Consider the following 26149-nt stretch of genomic DNA (forward strand, 5'->3'; position numbering starts at 1 on the left):
TTGTTAAAGGAGCTCTAGTTTCGTTTGTAAAATTGTAAAAAAACCTTTAAAAAAACTTTTAAACCTTGGCTTCCACAGAAAGAACTCTGAGAAGCAGGCTGATCTCTGATATCATTGCACTGTCATCAAATCTCTCATCATAATCTCGTAACTGCTTGATAAAACCAGTATTTGAAAATCAGCCTATTAGCAGAAGATAGTGCAAAAGTCCCTGTTTATATCAGAAGTAGGCAAAAACTATACCAGCCTGGGTAAAAAAAGCAATTTGAACATGAGAGATACATTTTGTAATTTTTCTATTATATTTACACAAAACATAGGTTGGTGTAACAGAGGAATCCTATGCAATATCTTTGTTGGACTCTGAGAAGATACAAGAAAAATTATGCAGGAGCTGTTGGTTTTGATTGACATGGTTTATAGATTCTACATCATGGAGATCACCTCTCCTTGTACTTCACTCAATGTCCACATCAGGACGGTCTGTGGACACAACAGCACCCACAAATAATAACAGGATCATCTTGGAGACTTCAGCGATCTCTCCAAGTGTGTTAAACTTAACTAGGTTTTGGATGTCTTCCTCTTTCAGGCATTAGGAACTTTCTCAGTTACTTTATGATTATATTTGGTTCACCTATTTTCATTTATTTTAAAAATGTGTAGCACATTTGTGAGACTTTTGAGACAAACTGCCAGAGAAGTAAAAAAGAAAAAAGTCAATAAATATGAGCAAGGATAGTTTCGACTGGAGCTCAAATATCCCACATTCTACTCACTCACATTGGGTAAGTGAGTAGAATGTTCCCTTGATCACCTGTGTCAGCCTCTGTTCTAGGGAAACATTGGAAGGAATAATAATAATCTCTCAATAAAACAAATATATATCTGCCTGCAAAATACTTTCTTGTTACTTGAGGTTGTCTATTAACTCGAGAGAGAATACTCAATTATAGCTGTAAGGGCATGGCTGGCATACCTGCAGATGCAAGAGGAACAGAAATCTGACTACATTAAGGAAAATTCAGTAAACAAGTTTATCAGGTTTTTGTAAATGACTGATTTTGCAAAGTGAAATTGGATCTAGCGAAAGAGGTGAAAATTATTGGACACTTTGGGACCAGAGTCTGACCTGCATTTTAGATCAGAAAACGTCCCATCGTGGTGGGCCATATTCTCCAAATGAGACTCAGACATCCATAAGTCTCTCTCGAGGAAGCACTCATACACTGAATTTCACTTCTGCAGAATAATGAGTCAACCAGCTCTACCTTCACATACTCTACTACATCAAGAGAAATACGCCTGCAGACTTCAAGCAGTCTAAAATGATTTACTACACCAATAAAGGGTTTGGACCTTTCTTTTTAAATATCACCATACTACTCATACTAATTTAAAACTGAAGAGTAAATATACTCTCTGATGCATAAAGATCAAGAACAGTCTAGGTATAATTCACCTTTCCGCAGAGGAAAGGGACAGAAGCAGCACGCAGAAGGATTTCAGTTTCAATCTGTATGTTAGCAGAATAATAGAAACACTGATTATTTTTTCTTTTGAAAAAATATCTATCTTATTCAACATAGTATTGGAATAAAAGGACTGAATTTATAGTACATGAAAGCAGTTACAAGAATGGTCAAAACTTGTAAGCATGAGATAATAGTACTGGGTTTTTTAGTTAAATAACAGCATATTGGAAGAAAAATCAACCTGTGGGCTTCCCTGTGGTTGAAATTATCCAGCATTCTAAGAAAATGCAATTTAGTGTAATTGCTAGACACATAAAAAGCAAATACAATTTACATGTACAAATACAGTATGGGAAATATATATTCTGTATTGGGTAGGTTCTACATTCTACATATAGTTTTATTGTTTTATTAAAGTTGTCTTTCATAATGAATATTCCTGTGTAGTGTTAAAGCAGTATTTGTGACAGGTGTTTCCTGTCTCTGGTGATTCCTTAATACTCAGAACACAGGGATTCCTGATAACACATTTATATCAAACAAAGCTGACCAACTCCCTTTCACAGAATCATAGAATGGCCAGGGCTGGAAGGGACCTTAGAGATCATTTAATCCAACCTCCCTGTCATGGGCAGGGACGCCTCTCAACTACATCAGGCAACACATGGGGACCGAACGGGGATCGAACCCGTGACCTTGGTGTTATCAGCACCAAGCTCTAACCGACTGAGCTTTAAAGCATGCTTTGAAGCCTGGAGAAGAGACAGCACTCGGAACAGGGACAAATTGCTCGGGCATGAAAAGCCTAAGTTTCTTTTTTTTTTTCTATTCATATTTGTTTAAATATCCTCACTCAGAAACAACTCATTGGCTGGGAAGCACATGTAATATATTGTCGTATAGACACGAGAAAGGTCCCCAGATATAGAACACAATTTGCAACTTCAACAATTACATACATGAAAAATAGCAAATTAGTTAAAAGGTTAGTTATAAAATAATGAAAAAAAACCCCAGTAATTAATAAAGCAGCCTCGATATCATAAAGAATGTTCACCTCAGCTCTAGGTCTGTACGACAGCGTGAGTTTTAATGGTCTGCAAAATCCATAATTGAGTAAAAGAAATGCTTTGAAGAAAGAATCAAAATATGGAGATACTTCTAAGGTTTCTCTGCAGTCCCACTTACCTTCAGTGCATTGTGGGAAGTCACACTGACTCGTCGCCTTCCTCCATCCTCCAGCTGCATTTCAGAGTACAGCTCTTCCTCATCTTCTTCCATAATATCAGACAAGTCAGAACCTCTGCTGCTCTCTGTGTGGTACTCTTCACCATGGCAATAGTGAGGCTAATCGACAGCGTGAGAGGGAAACATATTTACTGAGTGTAGAGACGAAAATCCTTGTACAACAGCAATGAGGACCACAGCATTTCCTAGGTTTGAACATCACACTAGCCAACACATAAAAATTACATCATGCAGCCTGCTGGTCTGTTCTAGTGGGGAGATCACGTATACGTATACATTTTTTGCCCATTTATGCTCCCAATTCAAGAAATCTAATTTTAATTCCATAGGTGATACAAACAATTATGCCTGTATTCAGAGCGCCAAATCTAGTTCCAGTCTTGATTAAATTCCCTTGATTTAAAGAGGTCCTTCATGCTTCAGTGGACTTGCTGACCAAATTGTACAAGCCCTAGGATAATTCACACATCATCTGTTCTTCACAGCTGTTTGTTACATCACATTGTAGTTTAAAAGTGATCAGCATTTAATTCTTGCAGGATGTTACCATCACTGTAGGATATAGCTGATGGAATTTGAAGATTTCATTCTCTTAAATGCTGTCGGAATAGACTGGCTAAAACTTTAATTGTCCTTTAAACATAGTACAAATATTTCAAGTTCCTATAAGTTTCCAAGTAGTTGAAAGATAAGGAGGAAAAAGTTCTACTGAATTGCTCATGTTAAATAGGAGTGGCCTCTGTCAAACAAATCAGATCCTAAGCAAGACTCATTGTTTTTCCAAGGCCAAATTTTCAAATGGAGTCATCTGACTGTCACATTGTAGTAGAATGTTTGAAGAAATAAATGTTCTGAAAGTACTAGAATGCTAGAAATTACTGCATTCCTTCCCCCAGCAATACTTATGAAGAAGTAATTTCTGTGGTATCAGATCAATTCCCGCAGCTACGTAACACGCTGATATCAATCAGTTCCAGCAATGAGAGGAAAATGTCTGCAATAAGCAATTTCTCCAAAATGAATACGGATTTGCCCTCAAAATACAAGAGAAAGGTTAAATGCGGTTAAGTATGGTTATCAGGAAAATGAAGCTGATCCTGAGCTCTGAAAAATACTCTAAACTTTTTACACTGATAAGATTGTAGGTCCTGTTAGAAAATCTTGGCCTCTTTGTGTCCAGAATATTTGGAATTTTATACACAGCTACAGATGCATCTCACCCCAAGCACATTTTATAAGCATAACACAATTGCCACATGTTCAGAACACTGGAAATTTTGAGCACTGTTTACAAATTTATAAATGCTTGAACTTCTATAATAAACAGGACCAAAATTCCAGAAAGTCTCAGAACTGGTCTGAGAAGGAATGCCATTGCTCGGACCCTTCAATGTGGGAGGTCACATGTTTTAGCTAATAAGATTATTCCACCACGCCAAGACATAAGAAAACGTCTCTTTGCTACAATTCACATCTCTCTTGAAATTAATGTAATAAATTACTTTATATTTGTTTTCAGTGGGATCAGACTAAAAGCTGTGCAGATGTGCAAAATTCTTCTGGCAACATCTTTCAATTCATTGCTGCATGCCAAGTATATACAGTGTTGGTTTTCTGCTAATTAGGATTACAGGTTATGGCTTTTATGGAACACAAAAATCCTGCCCCCTTTCCCTTTTCCAGCAGCGTGTTTTCATATGCAGACATGCATATGCATTATACAGGAAAAGCCCAGAGCCCAAACATGACATACCAGTTACAGTTTCCATTTCAGTTTTTTCAGCTTCAGATTTTCAGTTTCCAGTGCTTAAGACTGTTGCACGAATAACGATCCATAGGTGCGAGGTGCCAAGCGTTCAGTTCCCATTGGACAGTGCCGTGTTCCAGTAACAGGACGTTCCTCTGCCTCCCCACAATTTAGCTGCTTTTTTGTATAGTTTACCAATACGGCTACAATAATCAGATGCTGGTCTGGATAGTCTACTGAGCTTCAGACAATACTTATTTCATGTTGGACACCTGACACAGTAACAAGACCAGGCTACTTACTTGCTTTCCAAGTTCTGACCCTTTCAGGAAGTCATCAACTGAAGCCCCCCTTCTTTTGACATTAGGAGAATCATAGCCATCTTCCTCATCATCTGAGTTAGTGTACTGGGCTGCGTTACTCCTTTCGCTAAAAACACTCCTCCTCTCCATCTAATAAAACAATAAAACAAAAAAAAAATAGAAAGAAAATCTGAAGCAGACTTGTTCCTACAACCAAGGGAAGAAATGGCAAATACAAAACACAAGGACTCAAGAACAGAAAATTTAAATATACTTAAGGTTTAAAGCAATGTTAGCTTCTCCTGACTGTAACCTTTCAGGAATTGTCAAGAAGTTTTTACTTGTCACGTTACACTCGCTCATGAACAGTTACATGCTTATTATATATGACCATCGACTCAGTTGCTAGCTTTCTTCCCCGCATCACTTCTGTCAAAATTCTCAGTATTCTAGTCAGAGACTGCTAATGAAGACACTGTTTCCCCTTGGCAGAGGGTTAGTCGGCAACCTCGTCCCTACAGCATTTTGACCCTCAGTACCAAAAGATCTATGGAATGAGATTTTGTGCTCTTCCTCTGCTCTGAGGTGACTCTTATCCTCAACTACTGATTTCTGTTGCTTACTCTCATGACAATAACCACCAGCCAGCTCACAGGTGAGATGAAGGGCAGGGAGAAGACACAGAGCTGCTTCTGCAGCAACCAACTGCAAGGGAAGACTCTACTAGTGGGGACTAAACATGACAAGTATCATTGGCAGAATTTGATCTAATTTGGAGTCAATCCATCTGTAAACTTGTGCCCAAATCCCTGAATAAAACATTTCAAGCATCACTAAAATTAATGTAATTTAATATGGTTCAGAGCATATGTTCTATCAGCAATTTTCAAAACTAGAAGAAGTATTTAAGCTCTCTTTCCCTACATGGTTAAATCAACTTTCATCTTCAGAGTGCTAAAGAAACTAATTACCTTTTCTGTATTACATTCATCACAGTTTATTTATAAACGATGAAATATACTCATGCTTATATATGTATTTAGCAGACCTTATTAATCCAGAATTATTCATTATTCAGCTTCCCAGAAGCTGTAAAGACTTCCACTGTTTCAATTCTGTTCCAAAACCAGGACAGTCAATAAGCTGGAGATAACAATGGGAGACCAAAGACTAGGTCTAACATCTAATGACCATCTGATGAAGGACCAAGAGAATGTGTGAAAAAAAGTGAGACCAGAGTTTGAAAGAAGTAACGGACAGTTCTGAGCAGCTAAGAAGGAAGCTGCCCAGGGCACTGGAAGCATTTAAATGTTGTATGCCTGGGCAGCAAAACCAGAGCATGTTGTTAGGATGCATACGCAGCAGTTACGCTGACCCAAGAGTCTCAAGTATGGGGTTTGAATTAACTAGCAAGCATTTGAGGTGCTACAGCAGCCAGAGGCCATAACGGTCTCAAAACCAGGGAGACTTCTGTGGGAAGTGATGCTTCTAGCAGCTACAAAAGGAGTTGTAATGAAAAGCTTTCACATGACAGCTATGCTGAAGCAGTTGTGAAGGTGCAGCACTGAGAAAGGGGCACTCTTGAAGGGCAAGTATGTAAAATTGAGCATACAAAATAGTGCTTTACGTGCATCAAAACTGCTATTTGTTATTCTGAAAAAGCAAATGGTTTCAGAATACAAACACATTTCTTATCTGACTGCTGGTTAGATTCCCTTATAGAAGTGAGGCTTTGTCCTCATTCTGTAAATTGTCAGAAAAATTAGCTTTCACCATAAGTTTGCTTGGAACTTCTATCTATCTGTCTATTTCCAGACCCATTTTTAATCTGTCCTTTATTGTTTTAGTCTCTTTTAAAGTACTTCAGTACTTGGCTGACTTTACTCGCATCGACACAAGCCTCCCTTTTGACTCCTGCAGGATCTAAACACAAACTTTGATGATTACTGCTTTTTTCCTTGCCCTCTCCCCCTGCCCCCCCAGAAGTAAGGTTCTCCATTTTTCAAGACAACATTTCTACTGAAGTTATGGGGTTTCTATGCTGATCAAAGGCTGGTAAATGCTCTTTCTTGTTACAAGAGTATTTGTAGAAGATGGCACAGAATTTTAGCACACTGCTGCTTCTCAAACTACGGATCTTCAGGGTTTAGGAATGATTACCTGCTCCTTAATGATGAAAAAATTCTTTGATGGAAAGTGCCACAATGAATAAAGTAAGCCCAAAAAAGCCTTAAGAAAAAGTTTGCCTTTACCCTGTTGCTCTCTGCAACTCGTTGTGCAGCTTCTCTTGCCATGGCTTTCGCGACAGTATTTGGGACAGGTGTGCCTTGAGGTTGAGGAAGGATTCGGTTAGGTGATGGAGACCTCCTTCCTTGAAGCGGGCCGTGAAAGTTAGGAGCAGGTGGCTCTAGCATGTGTCCATGAACAGGGGATGCCGAACGAGTCTGCTCCCATGACTCATCCATTTTTAAACGTGGACCTAAATGTTCTTTGGTTTCTGGGGCTCCGGCACTTGCTAATGGCTTAGATTTGGGAGCAGTTCTGGGGTGAGGGGTTGGAGGCACCAGTAGGTCAGACGGAATGGCAGCAACAGAAGAGTCCACTGATTCCCCTTGTGCAGAGAGGGTTCGAACTGTGACTTCCTTTGCTTCCAAACTCCTTAGTCTCATTAGTTCCACCAATGTGTTCTCTGCTGTTGGAAAGATCACCTCCGCCACCTAAGTACACAAACAAGCCATTTACTAGCATGAAGACATCCACCTCCCTCCCCTCAAGCCCACTGAAGTACAACCTTCAAAGTCTTAACATGGAGTGAATTACTGCCAACAGAGTGGGCTGCAAGAGCCCACAGCAGGGCTCCACACCAACGAGCACCAGTTGTTTTTAATCTTCTCAACCCGTTTGTCCAAAAGCTAAGTGCTTATAAAAAGGAAGATAACGAGCAAGTTATGCACAAACAAAAAATAGGTTTCACTGAAAGGTGAGAAAACATTCAAGTGCTGTCACATAGTTGTCTTTACCTGTCAGCTGAAGTTCACCTAATGTAGGTGCTCACCACAATGCTGGAAGGAGAACTCACCCGTTGACCTTTTGCATAAACCCCATAGCCTGTGACGCTGGCGCCATGGGAGGTCCCTGTGGCTGTCAGAGTTGGTGGTTTCCAGGACACCTGTATGGTTGCAGGGGTGGACCCAGCCCGTATGGTAACATCTTGAGGTGGAGCTGGAGGACCTAAGAAAGAGAAACCTGGTCACTCTTGAGCCTTAGATCAAAAGTATGTACATCAACTGGTACACCTGCAACTTGGAAGTGACAGATCTCAAAGCACTTTTCACACTTTTTTATTTTTTTTAAAAAGACGACAAAATTTCCTTCCTGCAGTGATTACATAAAACAGAAGCACAGGCTCAGCGGGCCATGGAGCCAGGAACTGACCCTCAGCGTACAGCCACTAACTACGCCACATTTGTTTGCAAGATGATCTGTACTTACAACTTGCTCTAGCCTACTTTTATCCCTCCAGGCTGTATGACTGCTACTTACTCTGAATGCAGACGATGTTAACAGAAAAATATAGGGAGAAAAAGGCCCAGGAGTGGCACCGCTAGTGGAAAACCGCTGCAGGTGACAGCAAGGGACTTTTTGGTATATATCTCTGAACCGAATGCACACTACATACTCAGAAATCACTTTCAAATTCTGTCTCTCTGGACCATCAGTGGCTCCAGGTCACAATTTACAGGCAAGAAGCCCACTGACACTAAGGCACATTGTGGACTGCAGGCTGAAACTTTAACCTTTTCAACAGTCATCATGGTGGTTTAAAGGACAACTGGACTCAAAGTCTTTTCTCTGCACTGAAGAAAAAAATATACCTACTAATCTTTTAAGGCATTTACAGTAACTAAGTGTAGTAGCACACCAAATACATCCTTAATTAAAAGACACTATTATTCTATTGTAAATGGCTCTACTTTGGACAGAAAGTCAAAGTAAAAATATCATAGAGATTATTAGCTCATGAATATTTCAGGCATCCTGTTGAGTTAATTTAACAGTCAAACCCTGAGAAGTGTTTCATGCTAAAACATTTGAGAAGCAGGGTTCACCTGCATCCATCTCTGCTTAATCGCTGGGAGAACACAAACCTTGCTTGCTGTGAGTTTGCTTTTGCCAGTGAACTAGGCACAACCAGTTTCTGTTCATCTACCAAAAAGCTACAAATATTTTAACTGTGTGCATTCATTGCTACCAAACAGATCATGATACAAGTGTAAATATCACACAAGCCTCAGCCTCCACATATGCTGGCAAATGATCAGTGCATTTCAGTAGTTTGCTGTCACTGAATTTCATCCTCTGGTGGGCAAGGATATAAAATTCTGGTCATGCTCAGGACGCTACAGGCACAACATGAAATTTTTGCCTACACCATCTACTGCATCTATAACGTATTTTAAACTTGAAAGGCCAAAGTGTGTAAACTGACCTAATATTATTCTGGCCAATATGTAGAATTTGATTTAGGATTGAATTTCAGCTTCTCTGACCATCCCATTTTATCCAGCAAAGCTCCTCAGCTTACAAAAAAGAATACATCTGGTCTAGTCCAGTGTGTTGCCAATGACAAGGACATTAATCTACTCCTGCAGGAGAAGTCACCTCCAAAAACCAAACAGTCCCCAGGGAGTCTATCTTGACCTTCACAGGCTACAGCAGAGATAGCTTTTATAAAGCATAATGCCCAAGGCTTAATACAGTTTCTGTTTACCCCCATTATTAAATGGGAAATTACTTGATAACTTTTGATGGTCTTGGTCATGAACATAAATGTTTCTTTCGGAATTCTGCTACAGTCTGGTCTTCATTAATTTATTACTTAAATTAGCTCAAAAACCATAACAGTCCCATTGGTTCCTATCCTGTCAATATTTATGACTGGTTTTAGATCTGAGCACCCAAAAGAGAACTTTTTAACTTAAAGAGAAAAGAGAACTATTTTAACTTAAGCAAGTCTAATGCTTTGATGAATCAAGAAGAGGGGTTCAACTGCTCAGAAACTAAAGAGTTGTCACTCATCTTTGGTCCGACAGGAAGCAACGTGTTTTCAAGTACAAATCATGCAAAACATGATATATCTATGCAAAGAGAAAAATGAAAAAGTGACCTCTAATTGTCCTGTACTTTTTATACAACTGCTCTCTCTAGCTTTGAGGTATGAAAAGTTATCTCAAGTTCATGTTTTGCTGAATGTATTCCTAAAAAAACTCTGAGATTGATACAGTGTGAAAATTTCACTGACCCCCATTCCCTTTTCAAAGTAGTTTTTCTATAAGGATACCACTGAACTGAGCAGTAAAGAGCAGAGCTTCTCAGCTTCGAATGAAGCAAGGACATGTATTCATTTGTGAATGTTTCTGGAGCCCCCTGAAAAATGTCAACACCAACATCAGCAGCTGCCTGTGGCCAGGGGTATTGCAGCTCATGCTGCACTGCGTGCTAAACCTGACATTCACCACACGTAAACCCTTATGTGACATCACTCACCCCCTAAAGAAGCACAATAACAGAAGAGTCCCTTCGCACAGAATACCTGTATTGCTCTCTCAGCATGCTCTAAAGTCATCTTTGAAATACGCTCTTACAATGCAGATAAACTGCAAGGTATTTAAGGTGGAAAAATAATCCAGAGTCTGAGAGAAAAAACAGTATTAGTTACATTAAAAAAACTTTATCTATTTTTCTCTTTCTTTTAGTTGTAGTTTGGAAGAAGAGACGTGATTACTTGAAGCCAGTACTATTTGCAAGCCAAAACCACGATACTGTGATGATAACTCCCATTGGTGACTCTGATTTCATAGACATCCCTTTCTCTTTGTTTCAATCACTTTCGAAATACAAACATCAGCCTCTAATGACTTCAACAGTTGCATTTGATTTTGCTATATAACAGTGCAAAGGTGAAATGGTTTTGTAAAAATGGTCTCTGTGAGATGAAGTGGGGGGGAAGACTCTGGGATCTCTGGATCTAAAAGCAGAGGCTCTGCTGCATTTCAGCTCCTCAACTAAGAACAGCTCATTTATTGCTTTAGCATACTGCAGCGACTAGAGGGAGATACAGCATGTTAAGTGTTTGGCCTGAAAAAACCTCACTCAAAAGACCTTTCCCAAATACAAGGAAGTCAATGTATCTAATCAGTTCAAGCAACCATCTAGGCAGTATCTCTCAGCTGCCACAGAACATATACAAAATTTAAAATGCTCCCCCTCCTCGGAGATTTTAAAATAGCACTACCACTTAACTCACTGAAATGATTTAAGACAAGAGTAAATGCCTGAGCTGAGAACATTTTTACTGAAACTATAAATCAACAGCATCAAAAGCAGCAGACGTACAAATTGAATTCCTTTTCTACTCAACCAGCATTGCTGTCCTGCCTGCCTCCTCACAGATAAGTCACGGAAGCCAAGGAAGAGACCAGAACTAACTAATCAAACCCCAGGAGGGAATCAGTGAAGCTATAACACAGCACACGCTAGTGAAATTTCACTTGCCAGGAGAGTCACTTGTACTTGACTCTTCCTGTTTCCGAGGCATTCTGAAAGTCTGAATATACAAGGAATCTTCTAATTGTCCTTGATTAGAAAACCTTGGTTAGACGGATTTATAAGGAGAGACGTTCATGTTTTTAGGTACTGCCATACACCTCCAAAATGACGAGATTATCCTTTAAACACACAGGATTTCTGCTCTAGTTTTCAACATTACTTCACTGTTCTTAAATACCGGGAAATGACTGGTAACACTTGACATTCCTAACGTAACAGCAAGGCGAGGAAAAAAACCTCAGACTTTCCCAAACACAACCAATTTGTCACCTTTACAAATTCAGTTGTACAATACGATTACAACTTCACAACCAAAATGTATTTACATCCCCTAAATGACTGTGTGCTCCTGAAACACGGCCCTGTTGTTTTTCATTACAGAAAATGACTGGATCATCTGTGTAAAAGTGCTTTAAGACACCCAAATAACATACAAATAACATGTCTAGTAAGTGTTTTTTCTCAGTGTTGTTCACACTAATGAAAATGAATTACTACCAGAAATACTATAACTGGACAAATGATATACAAATGGAGATTAATCTGATAAAACACTTAGCGTGTGACCTGTGATGATGATAAGCAAGGCTTTCACTAGTTTATCTCCTAAAACCACTTCAGTCCTTACACAGGAACAAAGAAGAGAATATTGCAGGACAGGAATAAATACCACAAAGCAATCTAATGATCCTCCATCTGCCCATGAAAGTGACAGAGATTACAGCATAAAGCTGAAGGTTTAATTAATTTATCTAGTATTTTCAGAGAAACTCAGCTGGAGAGTTTTGAGATAGGGAGAAAAACATCAAACCTGCTGGCAATGTAGAAAATTCCACAAAGGCTTCCTTTTTTTCTCGTTGTTCCAGGGGAAGCTGCCAGGGCATTTGATGGGGCTTTGCCATGACCTTCACCTTGTAGGCCATATTGGGCTTCAAATTAAAAAAATGGTACTTGTAGCTAGCAGCCTTGACAATGTCGAATTCTTCTTCATTGAGAAAGATCACATGACTGTAATTACTATTTGTAGGGAGCCAGGACAGCTCAGCCGAAATCTGGGTTATATTGTCCACTTTAAGATTAGAGGGGGCTACTATGACATCCTTCCCAACTAACAAAGTGCACTGCAGTTCATCTGAGTTACCCTTGTTTGTAATGCTCTGAATTGATATTCGGTATGTACAAGTAGAAATGTTAAGCTTTTCTATAAGAGCTTTTGTTCTGTTTCCCAAGGCTATGTTCATCCGTACTTCTTTGTCAACCAGAACGTTGTAGCTGCTAATGGTTCCCCATCCGGGTGGCACTACCGGTGGCTCCCAGCCCACAATGACACTTTTGGCTAGTTGTTTAATAAGGGTGATTTTTCTAGGATAAGGCACAATGTCTTCTCCAATTTCATCAATGTTCACATCCAGAGTCCCTGCGCCATTGCTGATTACACTAGAGTCTTTGTGACTTGGTGGACTTATCTCCAAGAGATCTCCTTCCAAAGTAGGACCCGAATGGTTGATAAAATTCTGATCTTGTTCACTGCTTAATGTGCTTGATAACCGGGTCTCATTGTCTTGAACGAAATCCACAAAATTTGAAGGGACTAGTCCTCTTTGTCCATCTAGAAGTTCCCCTGGTGAGAAAGAACAATGCCATTAAAATCCGCATGTGGGCAAGATAACATAGAAATGTAAACCGCACATAAACAACATTCACAGTCTGAGAATGTAAAGGCTCATTGAGGCAAAACCCAGACCTTTCAGTAAGATTTCTTGTCAACTTAAATCTTACCAGTAGGAAAAGCTGACAATATTAAATATCTTATAATTAGCTTTGCCTGCAAGGAGCGGCTTTGCTAGTGCAGAAACTCTGTTAATTAACACAATGATGATAGGGGTAATTTTAGCAACTGATTTGGTAGTAGATGAAGGAGAGAATCGGGAACATGTTTGACACATGAACTGATTTGAATCTGCATGAATTAGCAATAATTCACAGATGAAAAAAAAATACCTTCATAAAACCCATCTTCATCCATATCTCCATACACATAAAGGTACTTTCCTGCCGTAAGAGGGAGCTCTGCCTCTGGATTTTCATTTGGTCCATCAAAAGGGTTGTAACTGCAATGGAGCACAGATTGAAATGTTCACTCACAAGCTCTACATATTGGAGTACAGAGCAGAAAAAGGTGTACAGTTCTGAGATCGGACACAAAGGCAATTCCTCAGTTCAATCTTCTTGCTTCCCTTCCGAAACATATATTCTCTGTGGAGTCTAGGTCAGTTTGTTGTTGTGAACTCTAATTGTATCACCAACAGGCTGCCATGAAACACAGCCTATGCACTTGAGTGCTAAACACTTCAAACCAACATCCTTTTCTGTACTCACACACTTCTCACTCGAGTCTCTTTGAATACACTGGTCAAAATCTTCTTTATTTTTAAAAGTGAATTAAAGCAAACTCAGTTGTGAAGGCCTTTTCCAGTCCCCATATTCCTTTTTTTTTATATGGCAGTTTTTTACACAAGTTTATTAACTTCAACACAGACAAGTTAAATAAAGTAAAAAACAGTGAGTCAGGGCTAAAACAACCTTCTCACAGACAAAACCTTCTTATAAGTTATTTAAATCCATATCCATCCTGAAAGAAATTGTTAGTAACAGAAATTTTTATCACAACAGTACCTTATACCTGAAATTTTAATGTGCAAAGCAGAGATGTAAGGAACTTTTAAATCTTTCTTGCATTGATGAAAAAGCAAGTTACAAGAACAGACTGAGGTATCCTCTATAAAGTACAAGGTACGTGTTCTGATCTCATTTAGACATTGAAGGCTAGAAATACAGGGAATACAAAAAACAGCCGTGCCATGGCAAATTTCTCTGACAATTAAAGCACATGGAAATGGCACTGCTTTGCAGCCAGTGCACACAGGAAAGGGGTCTGCTATTTGTAACATTGGTTCCAAGTCATAATTCAGTGCATGAATAAAAGTGAAGCAAAACCAAATACTGAATATTACAAACGCGTATTAGATATGTAATGAGCTGGGTTTTTTACCTATAACGGGCAATGCAAAGATGGACTTTCCCAGAATATCTCTGCTTTGAGGTATTGGAATTCTGATCATTATCCATCTGTAGATTAAAAAAAAAAAAAAAAGACAATGTGATTTCAAAAAGACGCATGCACTGTTTTCCTGACAGGCAATATAAAATAGACAGCAAACATGCAACATTTAAAAATAAATAAAATTCTAAACTGGAATTTACCTGGTTAATGTGACTTAGAAGGGCTTAGGCTAAAAAGGAACTGCAATTTCAATTCTAACAGGGCAAAGAAGTTGAGGTAAATTCTTGACATCTTGCTAGAGATTCAGTCTGAGACCGGATCTTGTTTTTCCTCAAAAGCTAGCCTTGTGCTTTGCCCTTTGGTCAGTGGCTGGAGGAGATGTTGTGTTGACCACACCACTCCCTTTCATGCTGCTGACTGAAAAAACAGGCAGGACTCAACCATACCAGTCTCACTGACCACCTCACTTTCCTGACGAAGCTTTTACTAATGTCTTCATTAAAGCATAGTAAACTGAGTTACTCCAAGATGAGCCGTTGTAAGTGATATGCCTCATGTTCCTGGCCATAGTACAGCTACATGAGCACACAGACAACCTAGGCTCAGAAAACAATAGTAGAAACGTGATGCTAGTGACTAGGTACTTAAGACAAATGCTAAGTTTAAAGCTGGTACAAGTGTCAACTTCCAAACACTTGGAAACAACGAGTATCATGTAAAATATATCCTCTTGCCAATCGAATCCAATCTGCAGCAGCATCTGTTGGATTTCACCCTTTCTCCAAGCCTAGCAGTGCTTTTAAAGCAAGAGATGCACTTCTTTCCGCTTAGTTTACAGGACACTGCGAACCCTTTTAGGAAAAATAAACAACTTTTCACTTGAGCTTGAGAGATCTTCAATTAAGGCAGAAATACTAAGATTAACAGTGAGACCAAATAATATAAGCTGTCCAAATATTAACCAAAATTTTATAATCTGGACAGAGTGAATATTGAACTGCTGCACTCAGACCTAAACTAGCCCCTGCTTGGTTCCCAGTATGGAATAAAAATGCACCAGAAAAATATTGAGTTGAGTTACTTTTCCTCTGAGTTAACTCTTAAGAGGTGGGTTAACTCGTCGGGTTAGCACAACACACATTATTCTGCCAACACTCTACTTCCAGTGAGAAGGAGAAGGTTAGCCAGCGATGAGGTGTCTCCCTCTGTGTAGCATTTCTGGATAACAGCAAATTTTCAAGGGTTGTCACCCCGATACCTTTTCATGAGCATGTCACAAAGATTTTAGATTTATTTGTACAACCTCCCCCTGGGTTTGGATACCTCTAAAAAAGAATGGAGCTTAATTTCTGTGAGCTTGCATAATGTAAGTATGTATCACATAATTACACTCTAGAAGGCACACAATGAACAATTCTGCAAAAGAGGGCTTGACATTCTCAGTGAGAGATAAACTCAGAAATAATAGGAAAAGGGAATTAAATTTGACGTGCGCTTGTTCTGTTCCTTGCTGTTAGTTCTGCTTCCCTAAGTCCCATCGCTAAGCTGCTTTTTCTGGTTTGACTACTTCGGGCTGCTCTTCCTGTGTCATCTTAAAAGAGCAATGAATGCTCCCACTTTTCAGTAATGCTGCTACAAATAAATATATGCATATTTATTTGTGGATAATCCTTAACTATGCCCATGGAATTCCTACTATGCAACAGTGTAATACTTTTTTGAATATCCTACACAATACTTAGGATTGTGATCCATTTAAAAAACTTTTTGATTCTATGAGCTTCCACAGGTTCAGTAGCAATGAATATAATATAGATAGAAAATATGCTCACAGGTTCAATTTATTTACTTCTGTAAAGATTAAGAATGGGATTCAGGACTAAAGTGAGGGAAAAAATTTGAAGACCACTTCCTCACAGCTGTTGGCCTATATAAAACAGACTTAGAGTATTTAAAATGTCTCCTATACCTCCTTATATTTAACATTTGTCTCAAATATCAATGATCAAATTGCTACAGCACCTTTGTAAAGCGCTCCTGAGCTTCCTATTGGCTTCCTACGAGAATTCTACTGAAAACCAGAAAACCTTTCTAAGAAAGGAAGGACAGAACTTTTCGAAGGTACAAGGAAATACATGCTGTAAGTTGAATGGTGCATCAAAGTCACACCTTTTGGTAGGTATAATAAAATAATTATAAACCCACTGAACTTAGACATACATCAAAACAGGCACAGACGGAAATGCTGACTTAAACCTCTTATGCACAGAAGCAGTACAACGCTCTGAAGTCACCAATGAAATCGAAGGTTTTCACAGGAGCTTGAGGCTCTCAGACACCCATTTTTTTTTGCTGTGTAGCTAGAATATCAGCTGGGACTTCTTTGAAAATATCAGTTAAATTCCCACTGGTCATGTTCCCACGTTATCTCAGAAAATGAGAACATTCATGTCTTGACTTTTAAAAAGCAGGTGGATCAACCTGCATTGCTTCTCCGGAGAAGACTTGGCCCTATAACACACATTTTCAGTAACAAATTTAAAAAGACTCACGTCTGAATCAAATCTGCATCTTGGGGAACCAGATCTCGACTTGGATAGGAATGTAGGTTTGACAGACAATTGTTCTGGTTTGTCTCCAGATATTTGAAGGGGTCGTATAAATTCTGAGATTACACAACGACTTCCAGAAGGACTTTCATGACCTGGCAGTGAATAAAAAACATATGAGAATAAGTAATTATTCCCAAGCAGAAACACTCTCAGCTAATAAGCAGCAGTGCGTTATCCTCTCCTCCTGTTGGAAATAACTCCAGAAAAAGACTAATGTAGGTAGACTGCAGAGCCTAAAAGTAGCTGGGCGTACTAGTTACCAGTCTTTTGCTAAATTATATAAGTCAATATGTAATGGAACATCAAGTAGAAAGTGAAGATATTTTAATTCAAAAAAATCAGAGATAAAGTTTCTCCTAATAAAAAAACAGTCTACCTTTGTTTTGAGCACCTTGATATCTTTGAAGAAGTTATCTGATATGCTATTTTATGTGCCCAGCGCTAAAAAGTTGCTGCTGAAACCCTTTAATTTCCTTTGGGGACTGGGTTGTATACTGGAAAGCAGAATGAAGTTGTTCATTTATCTTGTACGAAAGTGACTGAAATGCTAATGATTTAGCTGGCAGGATATTAATTTTGCAATGAAGGGAAGTGGTTTGGCTTTAAACCAGTAAGGGCAGTACGTTCCAAGAGCACCTGCTTCATATTTCTTAAGAGCTCCTTGTTAATACCAGCACTAAACCACATAATTTGATCACAGTGCCAGCTCTCCAGTTTCTAAAACATAGAAGACATAGGCTGTGAAAAAGGAAAAATCTCCAGAAATTCTTTTGGAATATCTCTATTGTGCTTTTTAAAAGCACTTCAAAATAAAAAAGAAAAGACATTTTACACTGTACATTTAAAAAATCTAATGAGGCAGCCTTACAAGAAGCTGAACACTCTTACCTCCTACTGGCGCAAGTGAAAACCAGGGCTAACAGGGAGGAGAGACAAGTAAAAAGAACACCTATCAAAGACTGCAAAAGAGACTAAATACAGGATAATGTAAAATACTTCCATATCTTTTCCCTTTCACACTTAGTTTATCTTCAAAGCACACAAAAACAAGCAGGAAATTGTAAACTGAGCCTAATTATACTTGCAGCGTCAGCAGAACTTAGAGCAAGGCACAGTCTAGGGCATTGCTGACACAATCAGATATGCACAGAGCCTTCTTTTTTTCTCTCTCTCATTAACATAATGAACCTGTGCTCTAATTTTTCACACCCTGGATATGTGTAGGTTCAGCATTTCCTCTCCAGTTCTGCCCGAAATCTGTATAGCAATGTTTTGCTACTGAATTGCAAGCCTCCCAGACACATGGTACCAGGAATTATCAGTGGAACTTCTTTATTCATATTGCAGAGGAGAAAAAGCTCCAAAAAAAATCATCAGAGAGCTTTTCTAGTGTGCTTCTTAGTCCAGTTTGATTAATTCTCCCTGCATCAATTACATTTACAGCAGGAGAGTTTAAGCACATTGACAGCAGGGAAATACACAAGTCATCATACAAAAGATTAATTACAACCAGCCTTGCTTACAGCAACCGCCAGGCTGAAAAAGGGTACATATTTTATTCTTGGAACCTTTCTCACATATATAACAAAAAAGTCATCCCCATTCAGAACCGTTAAGCCAATTTAGCTCCTTCTGTTTGCTGTTAATGTGCTTGGCATGTCAGCCTGTCAGCGCCAAGCCTATAAATAATTGGTCCAACTGTGATTATTCAGTCAAAGGAAACTGCTGTTTGGTCTCATACCTCCTGGATTTTTCAGGTGTTGTTATTAAACTAGTTACACTGCGTACAAAATCTGGACAAAGATTCTTGCTTTGCGTACATATAGGATGATAACCAGGGTAAGAACACACATTATCAAGAACCTGAGGAATATGAAGACACTGGAAGATGCTCAACTGTCTGATTTTTTCCACTTCTGAAACCTTGAGTCCTCAATACAAAGGAGAGAAAATGGTGTGGTAGTTGAAACTACATCATGTGAGTGGTCACACCGAGGGTTCCAGATAGTGCTAGTACCTAGACACAGCCTGTTCCGATATCGTGCTTTCCATCTGAGTAAGTCTATACACTTGTCCATCAATGTATGTGGAAATACAGCTTCTGCCCCAAATCTAGATCTGCAAAATGCAAAATGTCTTCCCAAATGGACTTATTGCCACCTTCAGCATGCTCGGTTTCTTCATCTGGCTACTCATGCAATACAACATCTCCCTGCTCAGTACAACCTGCACCAGGGGCCATCAGCTCCTGTCTCTTTATGAAAAAGTGTGTGAAGTAACAGAAGCTCATCCTCTAAGGCTCTTTCCCATGCTCTAGGACTGCTTTTATCTGCGACCACAGTGTGACCAATTTCTTAAAGCAGCTTAAAAATTACTGTATTTTCAAGGTATTCTAATATCTGCAATAAATTGTAAAGAACAGATTTTGGGGTGAGCTATACCATACAATGTTAGCAGGAAGTTCCTATAAAGTTCTGATAAAAATGGCAGCATTTAAAAACTTGCTTAACTTCACTGCCAAACTAAGTAGTGATTACAAAGTAGGGTCTCTTGTTCATCCAAGGCAATTTCAGAGATGTCCCTGGGCTTGAACAACAGAATGTTGAGGAATCAGACCTATAAAGATTGTTTTAAAATTTCCTAACTCATTGGAAACTAAGAAAATAAATGGCACTTTTATATTTGCACTCTGGAAAAAACTAAGTTAAAAATGAAGAATACAAGTTAGTAAGAATGCACAGCAGCTTCTAGAAATGCCTCTTTTCCCTCTAAATACTAGAGAATAACCTTATAAAGCCACAGGTTTTTGTCTGTAAAGTCTCATAAAATCCATATATGCTCAAAATGGCCTTTATCTTCCCATGACTGGCAAATTAGGAAGTCTGAAGAACACCCTTTCAAAGAAGAGCACCTTAATTTAAGTATCTCAGCAGAATTAAAGCTGGCTGTAGCCATAATACAATCAGATTCTCCGTTTTATTTATTGGAACCGCTGATTCATTATGGGCTCCCTAAATTATCTAGAGAGGCCATTTAAATGAGCCTTTTATCTGATGAATAATAAATCTTGGGGTTTCTACATCTGATTTTGACATTATTATATGTTTAGAGTGACCTTTTTACATTCTAATCTATTCTGGCTAGGTTTATTTCATTTCCTGATACATTCAAACATCACCAATTAAGGCAAAGCAGCTGGTCATAAACTGATCTCATTTCCGTCACTTGCTTTGCTTTGAAAGCTGTCCTTGTGTTCCCCCTTGTGTTCTTTCTTTCTCACACATAATAAAAATAATTACACTTCTGGTTTGAAGAACTTGCTGTAGCATTACCATCATTACTGTGAAATGGCTGATTTCAATAAGTAACAAATCCTGCCCACTCGCTCAAATATTATTTTATTGTTATCAATGCATTCATACTGAGAATGAATGTTCTCCAAGGATTTCTGATGTTTACACACTAGTGCTGCAGGCCCTGAATTGCAAATTTCATAAAAATCAATAGATTATAAGAAAAGGTTTACAGAGGAAAGCCTTGAAATTACTTTACTACAGACCTAGCTGTGTTTTCTTTGGTTTTAGTGAAGGATTTCTTTGAAGATTTGTTTGTTATGTTCTGAGGGGTTTTTTTTTTTAAAAAAAAAAGCCATTGTCATTAGTATTTCAAGAATAAAGAAAAGTTAGTTTGGAGAACTTGACTGAGGATCTAAAAAAAAGTTTAATTTATTTTTATTTGAGGATATTCCAGAGATACAGACAAGACCTTCACTAGTTTCCTAAAGCACATTTCAACACCTAATTACCTTTCCTTTACAATTAATTGTTGCTTTGAAAATGCTGTCTTTAGAGACATGAGGAGCTAATCCTGCTGATATAAAAGAAATTTCTGCTAAATTCTTACAGCTACCAGGTAAAGCCTTCTGAATTTAGAGCACTTCAATACCCATTAGGTAAGACTTGCAGCTCCAGAAAAGCCTATAACCTAACATGCACTAAAGTGGGCAAGACTGCAAGCAGCTCGAATTTTGTGTTTAAAAATCCAAGGCATACAAAATACAAAGTTAGTGAAGTGAAATGAAGGAAGGATGTCACCTTGGTTCCTTTTGACTTGGTTTCACATTGAGTTTAGCACCCTTCACTGAAAATAACTGCTCATCTGTAACGATAGGGAAATAATTTGTGATTTCTAGGCCCTATGCCTCAGAATTGTTCTAGAAGCTTAGGAAGATTTAATAAAAAAAAAAAAAGTCAAGGCTATTTCATTTTTCTGGTCCCTCTTCATACTTATTTTAAAACTACTTTGGGGGAATCTGTAAGCACTAGAAATTACCTGACAAGTGTTCTTTGCAGAACAAGGAGTTAAAGTCAATCTAGCATGGGTGATGCAGAGCTGGTCAGCACACTCCTCAGTGTTGTAACACACAATCTGACATATGATTAACATGTAAGCTATTTTCAAGTCCTCAAGTAACCTCTTGCCTCGATCTTTGCTATTTTCTAATGTATAATGAACTGTTAACAACGACACTTAGGAGGAGCAGATGCCTCTGGCAACAGATGACCTGGTGACAGTTCAACACAGATCCTGGAAAAATATATACTATGTGGAAGATACTAAGCACTGTAAGTGTAAGAACAAAACTCAAATCAACAGTATTTTTGTTGTGACTTTTCTGTTTCTAAAACACCTGGCAGTTAAACATGCAAATACTATTTTAAACACAAAATTTTGAACATACCTTTGCACAGTTTAGTAAGCAACTGTAGGTACTGTCCCTACTCAGTTCTGTTCAAAAACATCCTATGAAAATCCTCTCCAACTAAAACGACTTTATGACAGAATTTGTATTTGTGTAAACAGAGTTTGCTTCCATTAATTTCTTTTTAATGTTTTACTTTCAAGTTTTTATGGAGAAGTACCTATTTTCTTTTGAACAAATGCAACTTAACCAAAAATATTTTCATGTTTGTCAAAATATTCCATTCAGTTTTCACATCTTCTGCCCAGATGTATTTACAAATTTCTGTTATTGGTGGCTAATGCAGTGAGAGGTTTCTATGCTTTCCTTCCCCATGACCTGCTGCTTCAACAAGATAGCAGACCTGCTCCTGGGCCTGAAACAGTGAAGGTTTTACAATAAAGCCTGTATATGCAGACAATCTTCCTTCTTCCAAGAGAAGTAGATATTTACATAAGCAATGCATCATTTTATCACTGAACAGGTTTCTAATCTCTACACCTAACAACAATTAGAATTCTGCTCACAGTAGTGCCTGAATAAAACTGCAACAACCTCAGCGAAGGCTGAAGAGATACTCTGAAATTTGAACAAGTCACAAAACAGAACAGGAGTGAATTCTATTCTCCATTTGTACAATCAAACCCTATTTACATAATTGAGTTGCATCTTAAAACCCACAGGGCAGAACAGATACGTACAAATAAAATGCTGGTCCTTACCTTTGCCTATAGAAGTTGCTATTCCATTCATTAACTGGGATAGAGATTTACCGGGAGAACCAGAAATATCTGAGGATGCCACCGTGCTGCTGCTCAGGAGGTCAATCTTCCCTGCTTGCTGTCTAAACTTCTCCAGTTCTCTGGACAAGAGGTTAAATTGCTCGCTCTGTGTCCGGCATTTCTCCTCTAGCTCTCGGACCTTGGCCTGCACACGTGAAAGATAGCACAGACATTTGACTGAGATCAGAATGACCGGTGACTGCCTCAGATTCTTCTTAAGTACCAGGAAGCCAGCATAGGCAAACTATTTGGGATAAAAAGGCCCACAATCCCACTTTTCTCCCCTTAACTTCTCGCTCATACTCAGAACAAAACCTTTCTCCAGACCTGTAATACTGAACTAAGTACTCCTTTCTTCCCTGATTTCCAAAGGGGAAATTTCTCATCGTGTTTTTTGACAGTGATTAAAAAAGCACAGCCAAGAACACCTGCAAACAGATCTTACAGCTTTGTGACTTCTATACACATTTGAATGTTGGTTTTGTGTGCTTTTCCAACTTTTTCCTAAAACCCAAGTATACTTCTGAGGTTTGCCCATCCTACGCTATTAAGTTGAAGCCTGCTGAATTACTAGATTAACATTTATATATTAAGAAAAACCAAGAAAACCTCCATGGTGGTTGGTGCAGAATGTAGGCCTAGCTACTGGCTGAATTCCCTTTCAAAAATAATACCCCTAACTATACATGCCAAGCCACAGAGAAGTAATTCAAACATCAGCCAAGAGGAGATTGTCTGTAAGCCTGTGAGAAGTACCAAAATGTCATCGCTGGCAAACATTTTTGGTTTAATTTTGCAGCATCAGGCTTCAGCAAAACAGAACTTGAAAGATAAGCTTCTATGCTGACTTGGGAAATTTGCCTACATACGGTTTATGAATTCCTGATGTGAAAAAACAGATGAGGTGATGGAAAAGAAAGATTTCCTGGCTTTGAAAGGCATGAGAAAGGCATGAGAAGTCAGCATTTATTCTACAACCTTTACTCAAAACATACATGAGAGTAGTGAAAAGCATGAAGAAAACCTTTTATCCAAATTTGCACGTTCATTGTACCCACTAAATTCAGGATATAACAACATTTTCAAAATAATGCGTTTAGATTTCAATTTGTATTTATAAACAGCCTGTATATCTGTTTTCATACGGTATCAGATACTCCTGAAGAGATAAAATACAAATCTAGAGTGCCCAGAGAGGTAGGAAGGAGCATATGAACAGCTGGTGTAAAGGCTGAAGAACGAGCAAAGCTCCTGAGAATTTCATGGGAGGCGCGATTGTCACGTAGGGCCACACACTTGCCCTGTACTCGGGAAAGGTGCCAGACCCCCTGGGGACTGGGGAGGGAGCACTCGTGTCTTACACGCTGCGACCCACACGCAGCAAGCAGCAACACCTCACCCAAGGCAGTGCCAGGCTTCTTGCATGAAAAGCAAATGCTTGCCTGGTGCTTTATCATGAACAAACATTGTTTTCCTTCATTAAAACCCCCTTTATTGTGTATGCCTAGTTAAACAACTGTACTACCAAAGGAAGTCTGGATATCATTTAGATTCATTCAGTTGTACTAACGGTTCCTTTTTCCTGAAAGAGAACAATGTTCTTAGTTTATGTAAGAAAAACCGCACATATTACATACCAAGAAAACGACAACATAACATACATATACCTGTACATACAGGTGTATGCGCCTATACACCTATGAAAAGATCTTAGCACAGCTAAAGATGATCAAAACACAGTCCCCAGAAGAATATAAAAATCTAAATTTCCAGCTACAGAAGGGGGTACTGTTTGTTCCTTTTTTGGTAACAAAAACATTTTTAAAGCTGCAGTGAATTTCTTTGCATTGATAAAGCACAAATGAATCTAGTTCTGCTAAAGAAGTCTCAAGGTATCTATCTGACTGACTATGAAACAGAAAACAATAAGATATAGAGACATTGTGGGAGTTTTACACAAACATTAAATGCTTTGATTTTTGTTTTTTGTCTTTCATCTTTTCACTGTGGTTCTGAGCAACCAAACTGCAAGGCTTTGCTACTTATTAAGTTGCTGCTTGAATAAGGCATCTATGTACAGTTTTAGAAAGAAATTTTTTTTTTTTAGAAAGAAACAAACAAAGCAGTAAAGTGGTTTAGGTTTTTAGATCCCCTTTTCCTAATGGACAATTTAAGGTTGAGCTATTCAACTCTCTAAGAATATATACTGACCTTTCCACAGGCAGTTATGGAAACTCTAGCATAAAATAAAAAATAAAAACATCACAATCCAGACCCCAACAAGCTACTAAGGCTGCCTTAAATATATTTTTGAAAAAATATGAATGTAACGAATTATTCTTATTTAATAATTTAAAACTCTTTGCCTTTCAATATATGCTTTCTTTGAATTTTCTTTTGAGTACTAGAATCTTCAAGCTGTTCTCACACGACAGTATGAAGCCTGGAGGAAAATGGCCTTTACTTTTTTGAATCAAGGTTGTGAGTTAGAAGTGAGAACAAAGTTAGTAATACATAAAGAAGTAATTGCCATAGTACTAACAGGAGCCATCCACATATCTATTTTTGTTTCCTGACTTCAGGCAAACGCCTGGTTCATTGTCAGCCGGCCGGACTCACTCACTGTGGAAAATCTATGTACTCGTGTACGGCACCGCAGGGCGAGTACTGAAGTACGGAATTTTTATTGTGTATCATGGCTCTGCCCATACAGTCTTGCTCAGTTTCTCACATAAGACAGAGCGCTATTTCTAAAACAGCTTCTTCAAGGGACAATGAAGCAGGCTTCGCCCATTACAAGACTGATACTGTTCACACAAGACAGATGAGACAACGAGCAACTTTCCAGGTGGACAGGCTTGAATTCAGATTACCTCACACATTCTGCTACAGAGATAGTGCTTCATAGTTTAACTGTTTACATAGGAGCAACAGCTTTCAGTGGGTGGCTCAATAAATCAATCTCACGTGAAAACAGCGCAAAAAATTATCTCTGTATTAACAATCTGAATTCAGACAAAATCCACAGTCAGAAAGCTACAATCTTGAATAAGCTATCAAACCATTCTTACTGGGCATGCTCATAAGAAATTAACTTGCAAAATCAGTATCTGTGTTCTCATTAAATCACGCCATATTTGAAGATTAATCTCCTGCAGGAAAAAAAACCCTGATTTTGGTGATTTGGCGAGGCAAATAAATGCCAAGCATGCTTGCATAACAATGGTTCTAGCACACATCCCATGCAAGGTTAGGCAGGACTATTGTTCTCATTTTAAAGGGAAAAGTGCAGGATTCAGGACAGGGAAAGGAGAATTTATGCCCTAAAATACCTGCATGCTGTCCAAGGTGTTCTGGATGAAGTGCAAAGCAATAAATTCCAAATAAAGCACAGTAAACAAAGAGATGTGAAATAAACAAAGAAATAAAAACAGTTTTGAACACTTTTAAATTTCAAAGCAAAATACACTAAAACAGTTAACACGTGTACAAACATGCATTAACGCAAATCACACTATAGAATGTTTCAGAAATCAGTACCACTGCTGATCTTAAATTGCTAAAGGCAG

At 38.5% G+C, this 26149-nt stretch overlaps 1 protein-coding gene across 3 annotated transcripts in view; it reads right to left on the reverse strand.

The window, feature by feature from the left end:
- RIMBP2 (RIMS binding protein 2) overlaps window positions 1-26149 on the reverse strand; it is a 59686-nt gene that overhangs the window by 16677 nt on the left and 16860 nt on the right. For all 3 annotated transcript variants that reach the window (XM_009868176.1, XM_009868178.1, XM_009868177.1), the window contains 9 exons: window positions 22521-22725; window positions 16998-17149; window positions 14434-14510; window positions 13383-13492; window positions 12193-13002; window positions 7852-8003; window positions 7025-7489; window positions 4773-4922; window positions 2664-2822 (listed from right to left, as the gene is read on the reverse strand). In XM_009868176.1, coding sequence (XP_009866478.1) covers window positions 2664-2822; window positions 4773-4922; window positions 7025-7489; window positions 7852-8003; window positions 12193-13002; window positions 13383-13492; window positions 14434-14510; window positions 16998-17149; window positions 22521-22725 — 2280 coding nt within the window. The remainder of the gene's footprint in view (window positions 1-2663; window positions 2823-4772; window positions 4923-7024; window positions 7490-7851; window positions 8004-12192; window positions 13003-13382; window positions 13493-14433; window positions 14511-16997; window positions 17150-22520; window positions 22726-26149) is intronic.

Source organism: Apaloderma vittatum, unplaced genomic scaffold (genome assembly GCF_000703405.1).
Source record: "Apaloderma vittatum isolate BGI_N311 unplaced genomic scaffold, ASM70340v1 scaffold1354, whole genome shotgun sequence".
Lineage (NCBI taxonomy): Eukaryota > Metazoa > Chordata > Aves > Trogoniformes > Trogonidae > Apaloderma > Apaloderma vittatum.